The sequence below is a fragment of the Pezoporus wallicus genome, unplaced genomic scaffold, assembly GCF_028554395.1.
Source record: "Pezoporus wallicus isolate ANWC-B61680 ecotype Strahan unplaced genomic scaffold, APGP_CSIRO_Pwel_v1 contig_14787, whole genome shotgun sequence".
In the NCBI taxonomy this organism is placed as follows: Eukaryota; Metazoa; Chordata; class Aves; order Psittaciformes; family Psittacidae; genus Pezoporus; species Pezoporus wallicus.
Genome location: NW_026640813.1, coordinates 405,705 through 420,016, shown reverse-complemented (window position 1 = coordinate 420,016; position 14,312 = coordinate 405,705). Strand labels below are relative to the sequence as shown.

General features: G+C 55.4%; 1 protein-coding gene across 3 annotated transcripts in view; it reads right to left on the bottom strand.

Annotated features, from left to right (window-relative positions):
• Positions 1 to 14,312, bottom strand: part of SMG6 (SMG6 nonsense mediated mRNA decay factor) — a 106,898-nt gene that overhangs the window by 41,528 nt on the left and 51,058 nt on the right. For all 3 annotated transcript variants that reach the window (XM_057420769.1, XM_057420767.1, XM_057420768.1), the window contains exons 11-13: positions 11,900 to 12,016; positions 11,238 to 11,406; positions 2,554 to 2,755 (exon numbers count right to left, since the gene is read on the bottom strand). In XM_057420769.1, coding sequence (XP_057276752.1) covers positions 2,554 to 2,755; positions 11,238 to 11,406; positions 11,900 to 12,016 — 488 coding nt within the window. The remainder of the gene's footprint in view (positions 1 to 2,553; positions 2,756 to 11,237; positions 11,407 to 11,899; positions 12,017 to 14,312) is intronic.

Genomic DNA, 14,312 nt, shown 5'->3' with positions numbered 1-14,312 from the left:
TCTGCCAGCCAACAGGAGGGCAGGGAGCAGATGGTGCCCTTGGGACCACACACAGGCATCCCCAGACAAGTTGGACTGGGGCTTCTTGGCAGGAAAGGGCTTTTTTGTCCACAGTCCATTGTGAAAGGCCCCTCTGTCACACCTTGGGCAGTGCTTGGGCTGCACTGCCTCCTACAACAGCCCACTTCTGGGCAGTCACACCATTCACTGCATGAATACCTTAGGGAAACAAAGTCATCATTTGACTGCAGTGACACGGCTGCCACTCCACTCCCATCACAGCAAATGGGGTAGGAGCATCCAAAGATGTCACCATGCCTCCTTGGCCAAGGTGTTCACCTCCACTCAAGTTACACCTGAGAGAGCCACTGACCTGCTTTCAAACATCTCCAAGGCTGAAGAGACCCTGCAGAGTCACTAAGGAGGCTGCTTTCAAGTGTTTAACTACCCAAAGTATGAAGCCTTCCCTGATGCCCAGTTTTTGCTGCAATTTATGTCCATTCCTTCCTGTGCTTTTCAGCATGGAGCTGGAGGTCAGTTTGCTCTGCTCCTCTCTGCAACAGCTCACTGCATTTTACCCAGTCTCCTCTTGACTAAACAGATCTTCCAGTCCCTTCTTGGAAGTCAGGCTTGTGAGATCCCTGCTCTTTCACCAGACTGAGTTGAGAAGAGACCTTGCAGAACCCATTGCTCCTGCTCAGTGTGTCCTGGGGGGTGCTGGTACCAGTGGGTTCCTCTGTCTACCTCCATGAGATGTGTTTGGTGCACAAGGCAGAGACCAGAAGGCGGCACAACACAACTGGGACACAACAGGGGCTCGGACCTGTGCCAACACCACCCCAGGCTGCTGCGTGGGATCATGGCTCCAAAGACAGCTGTTTTCAAACCAAACAAGAGACACAGAAGTGGAGAAAGGGAAGGGAAAAGGGAAAAGGAAGGGAAAAGAAAAAAGAGAAGGGAAAGGAAATGAAAAAGGAAGGGAAAAGGAAGGGAAAAGGGGGCAGACACAGCCAGGCCAGGCTCATTCCCTCTGGGATCTGTGCTTCCTTTCCAGCAGAGCTGAGCTGATACCACTGTGCGGATGCTCAGGTGGCTGCTGCTGAGCTGTGAAAGGCACCAGCTCCTGCCAGGAACACTGGAGTTCCTTTATAAAGCACCAGAACCGAAGGGAACCAGGACAGAGAGAAAACAGCTTGGAAGCCCAGATGTAGCTACAGGACAGGGTCATGGCTCTCCTCTCACAAAGATGAGTGCAAGTGCCTGGCAGGGCAGGTAGATGGCACTCCGAATAAACCAGTGTGTGGTTACAAGAGGCAGAATCCAGGGAATACCAAACCCTTTCCCACAAATTATGGGGCACCAGAAGGAGCTGCTCAGCCCCTTCACCTGCCTGTTTGGGCTCTGGTTTGTGGCTGTGGGGGAAAGACTCCCTGTGCAGATAATGGGGCACTGGGGCTGTTCCCAGAAGCCCAGTGAGGACACAACACACACCGGGCAAACTGAAGGCAGCAATGGCAACCACACTGGTTTAACCCCTTCAAGTAGAGCCTTCAAAATCCATTTTTCCATGGGCAGAGAGAGAAGTGAAGCAGGAATCCACATCTCCTGGGTCCCTCTGTGGGAAAGGTCCTGGATTCCTCACTGTCATTTCAGGACAACGCCAAGAAGTGGCACACGGGAAGGCACATCACCACCATCACACACAGGCTCTCCACTGAAACCAGCCTCTGCATCTCCTCGTGGAGCACTGACCTCTTGGGAAAGCTCTTCCCAGATGAGCAGCGCTCCTGCCTCCAAGCAGGAAACTGTTGAGAGCCACTCTTATCCTGCTGTGCCTCCAAGGGAGTGCAAAACAAATGCCATTGTGCCTCTTCCATCCTCCCCCCCCACCTCCCCGGCCCCGTTCCTCCTCTCAGGTTCAGACACGTTCTCCGAGTGCAGCCCCCAGGTCCCTTCTGGCCAGGTGGTGGCAGAGAGCAGCCCCCAAACCCCACCTCAACAAGGGAACTGATTTCATGACTTTAAAAACAAACAGCCAAAGGAAAGTTCAGGCTCGAATGGGCTCCTAGAGCAAAGAAAGGAAAATAGAGAGCAGGCAGTGGGGAATGCTTCATATTCCTAAAAGCCTTTTGTACGTTAACACATGGTGTCTGCTTCTCTCTAGTCACCTATTTATCACTCTCCTCTTTAGAGAAGGGAAAAAAGTCCTGGCTGCCTTCCTAAGGCAGAGTTTTGTGGCCGGGGGGAGGGGGAGGGTGCTTTAAGCATGATGCAAACCATTTGGAGTGCACTGAGAGCACTGCCAACACAAGCTGCACTATTTAAACAAGTGAGGAAATGATCGTATATACAACATGCCAGCGAGCACACACACACCAGAGGAAGTCGAGAGGGGTTTTCATGACACAGAGCTGGATGTCAGCGGCTGAAAGGTCGATATTTTCCCTTAACACCCTTCTCAATGACTTAATCGTGTTCCGTTTGCACAGAAAACTTCCCAAGAATAAAAGTCTGCGGAGGAATCGAAGGGGGGATGTTTGGCCTAGTGCTGACCTTGTCCGAGGTCCTCTCCACGTAGCAGGGCTCCTGGGGGGCAACCAGCAGGGGAACGAAGCCCGAGAGCAGCCGATCCTCTTCCAGGCTTAGCAGGGCAAGGTCGTCATCTGGGTCCTTGTACAAGGGCACCTCCGACTGATTCACTGCGGTCAGTATGTTACAGAAGTCAGCCAGCGTCGCCCACACATCTACTGAGACCCTGGGAGAACGAGGAGAGACGTGAGCAATTCCGGGCTGGAATGCACTGGGAGTTGCCTGCAATGCTGCAGTGAATACCAGAGAGGTGAGGCGAGGCACAGGCATCACCACCACCGACCTACCCCACCGGGAGGGCTCCGGCCGCAGCTGCGCTGGCCCCGAACCCACCGGGGCTTGCAGCCCATGACACCGACCACCCCGTGTCCTGCCTCCACCCCCCTGCACAGGGAACAGCTCCCAGGATCTCACCCTTCCCACTGTTCTGCCCACTCCTGCCCGTTCCCGAGCCGGCACATGCGCGGGAAGCGGCTTCCCCGTGCAGCGCCAGCGGGAACCCGGCTCATTCCAGATGGGAGAAATGATGCTTGTTACTCAATGTTAAGCCTGCTGGGAGGACAGAGCAAGCAGCCACGCTGCTGTGGGGCAACAGAGGTGGCTGGGGGGGGGCCCAGCCAAGCCTAGGGAGAGTCTAACCCAGCCCAGGGGGCTCCGGCCCAGCCTAGGGCACCCCTCTCCTTCATGCTGCTGCATCCGTGTGCCCTAAAGCAAGGAGATTTTTCCTTGTTAAACCCCAGCCCCGGTGGGAAGAAGCCAGGTTTTGCTTCTGGCCACAGTTTCAACACTCACAACTGACCTGCAGAGCTGCCTCTGTGGTGCATCACCTTCCCAGAGTGGGAACATGAGGCCACCAGCAGCCCTGGACCGCATCCCATCACACATCCCCATCGCTGAGCACACCCTGGGGAGCACCCAGCACCCCAGGGAGGGTGAGCGTGGCGGAAGCAGGGAACAAGCACAGAGCAATGCAGCTGGATGGGGCTTGGAGCAACCTGCTCTAGTGGAAAGCGTCCCTACTCACAGCAGAGGGGTGGAACTGGATGAGCTTTAAGACCCTTCCAACCCAAACCATCTGATTCTATTACACTGCACTGCACTGCATTTCTAAAAGCACTCAGGTAGAGGTTTTCTAGTGCATTAACTGGACTGAAAGCACGAAACAGGGTAAACTGGGGCTGATGTGCTTGCTTCTGCTGGCATTAAGGAGGGCTGCTCCTCCATCCCTCTGGGGCACCCAAAAAGCACAGCATCACCCGGAGCGCAGCAGTGACCGGTGCAGCCCAAGGCAGTGCAGGGCTGGAGGGAGGCCCCCTGCTCTTTGAACTGCTCCAGGTGGACAGAGTCTGCACTGGGTTATTTACGGGAATCAATGTACCAGGAAAGCACACTGAAATGAAACATCTTGTTTTCAAGAGCGTCCTGGGAGCCAGGCAGAATGAGGAGCCATTAATCAAAGCCCGGCACGTAATCAGCACACATGTACCGCAGAGTCGCCCGCATCCCTAAGCCAGCCCCAGCCCTACACTGCTGCAAGGGGATGCGAGGGCCCTCTGGTCACAGACACCAGGAGCTGGGTTCATTCACAAAGCTCCATCGCTTGGCTCAGCCAGGTCTGGCTGTCAGAAATGTTTAAATATGGAAAAAAATAAACAGTTGCAACACGTTTCTTCTACTTCTGCTTCTTCTTCTTTTTTTTTTGGTGCAGGGATCTGTCCGAGGCCCTTTGTGATGTAATGGGAAACGCTGCGTTTGTGCTACCAGCTGGAAAATAAACAGAGCTTCGAGGGTTAAAAGGAACTGAACTTTCCACGACCCCTATCTGCAAAAGAAGAAAATAATAAGAGGAATGATCCACTGCCCCACAGCCCTGATAGTTTATCCTCCAGCCCTGGCTGCAGAGACAAGCACCGGATGTGATAGGGCTGCTCTGGGCCACCTCCAAGGCGAGCTCTGCCCATGGGAGATGCACAGGGCTTGGGAGGCTCAGCCCTCCCCCAGTGCCCTGCTGGCAACTGGGCTTGGCTGCCTGCAGCCGGTCACATAGCACTGGTGGGGCCCCAGCACCGGCTTGGATGAAGGAGGTGCAGAGGCATCAGAGGGGGAGAGGTACGGGGAGAGCGGCTGCAGCCACAGGGAACAGGCGCACTGGGGTGGTGGGGACAGGCAGAGATGCAGAGGATGCTCCCAGAGGGCTGAGAGAGCCACAGTGGAGGAGAAGGGAAAGCAACACACTGAAGAGATCTCGCCGGTATTCCCTAAGAAACAGAGCTGGAGGCAGGGGATGGAGATGACCAGTGAGGGTGTGAGGGAGGCAGAGGGTAGCAGTGGGATGCTGGGCAGGACTGAGATCCACAGCAGGACAGGGGTGAAGGAGCAGCCCAGATGAAGAACAGGGAGCCAAAGGCAGGAAGATGCCATGTGAACAGTCACTGAGCTGATGCTAACACCCCTGCAGCCACACAGCTCTGTGGGCCCTCTGCAGCACTGCAGCCCCTCGCCACCTCCTGAGCACCACAGCAGTCCCTGTCACTTTATCCCCTTCATCCACCAGCTCCCTCCAGCTTCCCAGTGCCTTGCCACATTTGTCATTCTGGATGTGCTAAGTTTCCACCCTGAGCTTGCTTCACTGAAAACACAGACTGGGCTGGCCCCCCAGGTACCATCTCACTGCAACACGGCCCTGAGCACCCTCTCACATCCAGCACCCCTTCAGAGCCTTCAGAAAGCCAACAAAGACGAAGGTTTAGGCATTTCTGCTCCTGTGGTGCAGAGGCAGCACTGCAGAGAGCAGGTCTGACAATTCCCTGTCTTCCCTTTGGATGCAGCTCCTCCTCTGCAGTGCATCTCCCAGTGCCGGCACCACCGAGATCATTTACCAGCTGCCACCCACCGGCAACGCCAGTGAGGGCTAAGAGCTCATCCTGACACTGTGCAGCCCCACACATCCCCTGCTGGGACACGCACTTGCCCTGGAAGGTTGCACAACACTCGGGAGTCCTGTCAGGCTTCTTCCCAGGATAACACCATGGCCACCTCCAGGCGTTTCTGGCTTATGTCACCTCACCGGAGCCTCTCTGCAAAAGCCAAGGCAGGTCCAGGTGCCTGGAATCGCTGTATCCACCCAGTGCCACAGCTTCAGCATCCCTCTGCGGAGGGAGGCCCTGTATTACTGACACTGAGCCCAGGCATGCAGCTCCCAGGTACGGGGATGAGGCTCCCAGAGCTTTTAACCAAGGAAGCGAGCAGGGGGTTAGCGCGAGGTCTCTCCTCGGAGCGGGGGGTTCATTCCCTTCCCCACAGACACATTTACATTCGCTTATTCCACCAGGACAGGAAAAAAAAATAAGAGTTAATTTCTTTTTTATTGCCTCAGGATTCCAGGTTTAATGTAGCTGTCAGGGCGAGCGCAGCCCAGCTGCACGCCGACAGGACACAGCCCGGCCAGGCAGCGCTGGGGAGAGCACAAGTGTGTGCTCACAGCCCAGCTTTGCCTGCGGATGGCTCCTGGTAAAGGTGATGCCCACCATGGGCGGGAATCATCCCAAGGCAGAAGGCACGGAGAGGAGAGGACGTGACACCGATGCTCACCGCATCCCTATGGGCGTTACGTGGCACAAGCCAGCATCTTCACCGGGGGCTGCCTGGTGATTAATATCAAGCACAATGACCCCATGTTCCAGGCCTGCGGGGGCCTGTGGAGGTGGCCATTTCCTGTGTAATACCAGCTTGTTTAAACACTAACAGTCCAACTCCACAGCTGCAGAACAAACCCGGAAAGCGCCGAGCAGAAGAAGCCCTGCATTGTGTTCCCTGGCCGCCGAGAGCCGCGCTGCCGGGCAGATGGAAAACACCTCGGGATCACTGCAACATGGACACACCGGCTCCGGGTGTGAGGCAGCACCAGTGCCCATCCTGTACAAAGTGCTCTGCATCCCTCCTGCCTGAGTTTTCCTCTCTCCTGGCCCAGGGGAAAGTGAATTAAAAGCAGCTTCTGTTTTAGGAAGCTCTTCCCTGTGAGGGTGCTGAGGCGCTGGCACAGGGTGCCCAGAGAAGCTGTGGCTGCCCCATCCCTGGCAGTGTTCAAGGCCAAGTTGGACACAGGGGCTTGGAGCAAGCTGCTCTAGTGGAAGGTGTCCCTGCCCGTGGCAGGGGTTGGAGCTGGATGAGCTTTGAGGTCCCTTTCAACCCAAGCATTCCATGATTCTGTGATTCCTTTGCAAGGAACAAAAGGGACTGGCAGTGGGAGCTCTTCCCAGGGTTCACCAGCCATGTCCTGGACTCACAATTGCCCAGAGCAGGGATGAGGTGATCACAGCCCCTCTGCCCTGTGGCTTCAGTGATTCCCCCACTCTGCCTTGTACAGAGATCCTTTGGCCCCCCAGGCATCCATAAACCCATTCCTCTCCTGGGAACCTGCCTTTGGAGTCAGAGGGATGCTCTCCTCAGAAAGGTGCAGCCTCCTCCCAGCCAGCTTCTGCTCTGCCACAGCCCCCTCACCACAGAGAGTCTTGGCTTCTGCTTCAGTCAATGCTACCTTCGTTCTCAGCCAGGTTTACACTACGGAGCCACCTCGGAACGCTCGCTTTGGTGTCTTGATAGGCACACCGCGGTGGCCGGCATTACTGCTGAAGGCTGAGATCCGCAAAAGGGATTTTCCATTTAGTCTCCAGCAAGGTCTTGGCACCCCTGTCCCCGACTCTGTCCATCTCTCCCAGTGGGAGCTGCCATCTCAGAGACACTTCCCTGCACGAGCGATGCGATGAGAGCGATCTGGCACATCTCTCTGGGAAGGTAAGCTCCAGAATGCGCTCCGAGCTTTTGGGTTTCACTGAATACTTGGTTTAAATTAACCATTTTTAAATGCTTGCAGACAGCCCTCCACAAACCGAGAGGCCCTTCCTTCGCCTCAGCATGGAAGGAGCACAGATCTGCCAGGGTCAGCCCTGCAGCAGTTTGTCTGTCTAGCCAGAGGCTTCCCCATCGATTCTTGCGCTTCACTTAGCCACTGACTCACTGCAGCAACACAGCAGAGCAAGGAGAAGCTTTTGCTGTCCCCTGCCCAGCCCTCTTCCTAGCCATATGTCCCAAAAGAAGATGGATTCACTTGGAGATCTGCCTTTCGCCCCATCTGCTGCTAATATCTCCGCCTAAGGAGATCCACCCTGCTCCCCTCTCCCCAAGGCTTCCTGCTTTTTACACCCTCATCTCCACAAATCACTCCAGGGGAAAGTTGGTCTGAATTGCACTTCTCCAACCCAGTGACACGTTAGTGCAACTGCTCTGAACTGCTCAGACCTCAACGCAGCGTTTGCCATGAAACATGCAGATATAAATGACTTGTAAGATACAGAAGTGACTGTTGCTGGCTGCTAGAAGACCTGGCAACACAGAGTCCCTGAGCCACGGGACACTGCTGCGCTGAAGAGAGATGTCCATGGTCAGGTTTAGCTCCTAATCTGGAAACACTTGAGGAAAGAGCAATGGAAAACTCGCTGAGCCCCTCTCCCAAAATCACCGCTCCAATACATAAAGCAGCCCCAAGAGAGGGATCACAGAATGGTTAGGGTAGGAAGGGACCTTAAAGATCATCTAGTTCCAAATCCAGGCAGGCTGTCACCTCTCTATAGCCCTCTTGGCTTGAAAACCCATCACAACGCAGTGACCACGCTGGTGTGGCCAAGAGCTGGATGAACACTTCAGACCAAGGAGAGTGGTTTTAGGGAAAGCTTCTCATTTGGGTTGGATTTGGAACCACTGAGTCCCCAGGTAGCAAGAAGATGCCTGTCAGGAGCTGGAGCCCATTGCCAAACCCCTGCCATGAGAAGGACCCGGAGGATGCAGCCTCCCATCCGGCTCCACAGAGCCCACTCCTGCATGGTGGGCACCTCTCACCCCTCACACCTTTCCCTCCACCTCCATGCAAAGGGGGAAAGCAGCGAGCTGAGGAATTTGGTGTGGGCTTTTGCAGTTCTTCTCCTCCTTTTTTTTCACTGCAAGGACTCAAATCCAGCAGTGTGATAAATGCATCCGAGCTACAATTAGGAAGATATATAGCATCAGAACGCGAAGGTCTGGGCAGCGTGGTGAAACGCGGGCTCTCCAGAGCCCCAGCTATGTTTCCCATTATGTAACCCTGGTCATGGGCAGACAGCCAGACTCCAAATGAAAAAGAGACTCTGGCTTGGCACGGGTTCTATTTTCCTATCCTCATTCGGGGTCAGCGCAGTGTCATACAGCTGCAGAGAAAGCTCCGGGGATTAAACCTGGGAAAGACTCCAAGACCAAGGACCCGGGTTCAAGTACCAGCTGAAAGCAATAAACCAACTGCCACAGCTGGGCTGAGTTTAAACGTTCTCAGTGTCCCCCCCCCCCCTTCTCCCTCCTTCAGCTCTCTAAAGGAGGAGTGATCCTGAACATGGCGAGCGCGGAGGCCTTGGGATGTGCGGCGCGGGATGCAGGCGCTGGTGGAGTCTTGACAAGCTGCCCCGCTGGCCCCCAGCCCAGGCCGTCATCCTGGCAGTGGTGCTGGCCCCGGATGAGCTGCACTTTGATGCAAGCTCTGGGCCAGGTCTTTGCTGCTCTAGTGGGGCTGCCAGGTGGGTACGGGGCCTGGGGTTTCGAGCACATTCATGGCATCCTGGCAGGGTGCTTCTGTGCTTCGGGGTGTTTTACTGTGTGCGCCGTCAATGGAAGTGATGGCTGCGGAGCACTGCGAGGCAGTTTCAGTGTGTCCAAGCAGCTTCTCTACTGGTGGGGACCTTGCGGCGCGTCCCATCACCATGTGGGAAACAGCACAGGCCACTTAGTCCTGCAACTTGGCATCTGTGCTCGCTCCTTGCATGTTCTCTCTGTTCCTGAGCTCAGCCTGCCCACAAACCTTGGCTTACTCCAACACGCCTGCTGCTCTGACCTGTGTTTTACTTCCAAACTCTTTTGAAACTGCTCCTATCTAAGCCTCAGGACTTGGTGATTCTACCTGGTTACTGCACAGCCCCAGGCCAGACAGCAGCCTTGTGTCAACAGAGAGCTGAAACACTAGCCCAGTGCTCCTTTTTCCTCTCCTGCCTCCAGGGAAAAGGCTGTAAATCCCAGGTCATGCCCAAGAGCGGAGCTGGTTCCCTGCTGTTCATCACTACACACATCCAGGGAAGCTCAACCACTGCTGTTCCAGAGTCCTGGATTGCTAACACCCATCCACACAAGAGGTTTGGGCTCAAAGAGCACCATGGATAAGACAGAGCCAAAGAGCACCGGGATGGAGGAGCTGGGAGCCAACGTGAGGAAGGCTGCCCATGCCCTGGACACAGTGGGACAAGAGGGGCTGCTTGCTCCTTCTCCATGGAGAAGGCAAGACGGGGAAGCAGCTGGGCCTCTGCTACAAGACGAAGACCCTCCTTCCTCCACCAAGCAAGCCTTGTGGAGCAGAGCCCCCCAACCCAACCCCACGGGACACGCAGGAGCCGGCACCTGATCCATAGGGACACAGCCCCATGCCCTGCAGGAGGGGGGAGGCAGGCGCCGAGCGCTGGCTGTGCCGAAGCCCATCACAAATTCCATCTTGGCTGCCCGTCGCCAAGGGCTCGGCGGCGTCTCCCTGCGCAGGGAACGGGGGGGATTGGTGCAGGCGGCTTCACGTGACAGATCCCAGTTGGAGTTCCTGCCCAAAGATGGGCAGCAGTTCACATGAGCAGGCAGCGGTCCCACACCGAGCAGCCGACAAACAGAAAACAGACTCCATCTCCACAAAATGAGGCCCAGAACTTCCTGTGTGAGATTTCCATTTCCTCAGCCAAATGAAAAAGAACTGGAGTGAGAGGCAATAAACCGGGAGAGCGGGACTGGACCTGACGCACGGAGCGGGGACCCATTAATGGTTAAGCCACTTTGCTGGATTACTCCTAATGCGCCTTTCCCATCACCCTGGGTTCTGGCTTCTTTGGATTAACAATAAGACGTGATTTCAGGCTCTGGATCCGGAGTACCAGAGGCAGATGGAAAATCCTGCGGGAAAGCAGCTACGGAGCATGCTCAGACACTCTTTTGCATACTCCATACTTGGCCCCTTCGCTCGAGTTTCTGTCCAAAAATATGCAAATTGCCTAGTCCGCATTATGGACTAATGGGCTGGAATGAGCCGGTTTGGAAGATTAACCCTTCTGTGTGGTGCAGAGGTAGAGACAAGCTGGTTCTGAAGCTGAAGGGAGGTCACTTCTGGAGCTCCAGGCCAGCCCAGCCTGACCAAGGTTGGCCTCATTCAGTCAAAAGGCAACGAAGTGCTTATGCTGGAAATGGACTTCCCTCTTGTCGAGGGGAAGGTCCTGCCTACGTGCAAAGCACGTAAAGGAGATGTATCCCAACAGAAGTAGATGCACGTCCTAAGTTGATGGTAAAAATAGGCCATCTCCTAACACACAGAAGCAAAGGGCACCCACCAGGCCCCCTCAGAGACACTTCAGCCCCATCCAAGCATCGATGAAGAAGGAATTGTCACCAAGGGTGAAAATTCCCTCCCAAACAGTGCAGTGCAGTGAGCCTCTCCTGGGGGCTCAGGGCAGAGTGCCACAGCTAGGAGTAAGCACGAGCAAAGGGGGAGGTAGCACAAGGAGGGAGCAGGCACCAGAAGACAGAGCAGAGGATGCACGTACTGTTTGGGGAGCTCCAGAGAGATCGGAGGAGGATTCCATGTGTCCGGGTGGCCGAGCATCCAGTCCGACCAGACCTTCACGCTGGGGAGCAGCTCCTTCAGGTCCTGGGGCAAGGCAGAGACCTTGATGTCATCTTCCTCATCCTCCTGCTCCACGTCTTGTGGCTGAACTGCAAATACAAGATGTGAGAGCTGAGGAAGCTCAACGCAGCCAGGAGCCAGGCTTGGGCAGGGACTGGGGATGCACAACACTGATCCCAGCATCCCAGCCTTGGATGCACAAGGGAACAGCCACAACCCACAGCAAGCACAAAGACAGATCTGTTCTCCCTAAACAGACGAGCCAGGGAGGAAAACTGGGATGTCTGTGATCCCTTTTATAGAGGGCAGTGGGGAATCCTCCTCAGAATCCTCACAGAGGGAGGATTCTGAGGTCCCGCTTTTGGGAAGGCTGGCTAAAAGCACGCCTTAAGTCAACCCCTTTATTCCAAACGTTTCTGTCTGTGCACACACATCAGTTTTCCTGTCAGATGATCCAGCTGTAAACTGGGCAGAACTTGGAATGCTCGGGGAGAATACAAGGAGAGGGGAAGGGATCAAGGGCCTGAACCCCACCAGGCTGCCTCACGGGAACCTGGCTGGTTCCTGCACGGAACCCCTTACCTGGCATGCATTCCCTCAGCAGGCTGGTGCACCTCCTCACCAAGAGGGCAAACATGGAGAGCCCCAGGGCTGTGGCCTGTTCCTGGATGACAGAGCGGCAGTCTTCAGAGACACACTCTAGGAGACAGAGAGGGGGGTCAGAGAGGAGCAGGTCAGATGCTCCATCTTCCTTCTCCTTTGCAGCCTCCCTTTCTGCATCCTGCATGGAGCATGGATGGGTGATTCCCACCTCACACCTGCCCTCAACACAACTGCTCCATATAGAGGAGGAAAAAGGTGATGAGTAGCTCTGGAGTGGGAAAAAGCTGCAATCCCACTGCCCACATCATACCTGACCCACCCCATGGGCTGAGCCAGCCTGGTCCAAGCTGACACTGGGGGATCCCAGCACAGAAGCTGCTGCCTTCCCCCTGAAGGAGGGGGCCATGTTTAAGTGTTAAAAGGGTAATTAGGTGCATGTTTGATCTCTGTCCCTGCTGGAGTTTGAACCTCAGCAGCTGAGGAGGGGGCTCCTCCCATTAGTTCACCAGTCACACAACAGCTTGTCAAGAGAGTTTAATTGAAGCTGTTACTCAAGTAGATGCCACACGACCACAGCTCTTCCAAACAGAGCCGGCTGGGAGTGAGAGCAAATCCCCCCTGGCACATCTACACCCAGCCAGAAACCACTTCTGAGGCTGCTGAGAGCAGCAGGGAGCTGGACTGGGGGAACTGCCTGGAGCTGGTTCCACTTACCCAGGCCAAGAGCCCCTGGGTATGCCAGGCTGCCCGCGCTTGCCCGGGCACCGTGCTGCCTGCTCACAAGAGGCTTTAAAGCCTTAGGGGCAGCCTCTGCCCTCCAAATCCCCTCTGCCCCCCAGTTCACGTCCTCCTTTGAGAGCAGCTGGCTGGGGGCTTCCCTGGAGGGATGCAGGGAATGCAAACACCTAAGCACTGGCTCCAAATGGGTGCCCGTGTGAGTAAAGCTGCGGCACCGGGATGGGGAAGGAGAACAAGGAGATGGTGTTGGAAGCAGGAGTCCTGTGATGTGGCAGGCCAGAGGGTTTTGAGCAAAGGGCAAGAGAACTAAAGCAAGACGTCGAGACCCTGTTGCTCTCAGGGCTAGCGAAACATCTGAGGTGCAGAGAACAAACAGTGGGGTTTTAAGTGCAAATTATTGCAGAGCAACGGGGTGGGAGGTTAAAAACAACGAGGAAAAAGCTAAAAACCACCTAGAGAATACAGGGGAAAATGGGAAGAAGATCTCTAGGCTTGATTTGGGGCAGTTCTTACAGCTGGCAGTGATTTCAGCACCCAGTGGGGAGCCCACTGAGGGTAACCCAGGGTGGCACCAAGGCACATAATAGCGAGTAAGGGCGCCCAGAGGCAGGGCTGAGCTGGTGCCGCAGAGCACTGGTAGGAAGTGCTGTACTGCAGGGGCTGTCAGCTCTTGGAGGAAACATAAAACTAAAGATGTGACCACTGTGGGACAGTAAATCTCTTTCATGAAGCCTTTCCCACAATTAAGAGTGTCAGTCCCAGCGCTCTGGCCATGGTCCAGTGCAAGAAATTACAGTTGTCTGCCCCTCGCGCCCTCCTCCTGCGCTCGGGCGAGATCATGGAATCATGGAATGGGTTGGGTTGAAGGGACCTTAAAGCTCATCCAGCTCTAACCCCTGCCACGGGCAGGGACCCCTTCCACTAGAGCAGCTTGCTCCAAGCCCCTGTGTCCAACCTGGCCTTGAACATTGCCAGGGATGGGGCAGCCACAGCTTCTCTGGGCACCCTGTGCCAGCGCCTCAGCACCCTCACAGGGAAGAGCTTCTGCCTAAGAGCTCATCTCAGTCTCCCCTCTGGCAGGTTTAAGCCATTCCCCTTGGCCTGTCCCTACAGGCCCTTGGCCAAAGCCCCTCTCCAGGTTTCCTGCAGCCCCTTTAGGTATTGCAAGGCTGTTATAAGGTCATAAACACTGATGTAGTTCAGAGATCGAGTACAAGTGCTGAGGCAATGCTCTGCAGTGGCCACGTCCAGGCTTGGAACCAGCACCTCAGCCCTTCACACTGCCACCAGCAGCTCCTCTTGCGGGCTACAAGCTCCCACACAACATTAAACAACCAAAAGAGAGTAAAAACGTTCCTTGCACACGAGCTGTCACAGGTACAGCCATGTGTGACCCGCACTACAGCCTCACCTCCAAACAGCTCCTCTTGCTGCACACACGAACCACATCCCCACCAGCTCACACCCAGTCTGCACAAAGCCACGGTGCTTTCATGTACCACAGGATGCTCAGCATTGTACAACCTGAAAAGCTGCCCATGTGCAGGTAAGAGGAACAAGACACCCAATTCAAGGTAACTTCCCCATGGCTCCAGCTCAGCTGCTTGTGGATGTTGTCACCTCATCATTAAATTACACCAACCTCCCCCAGCCA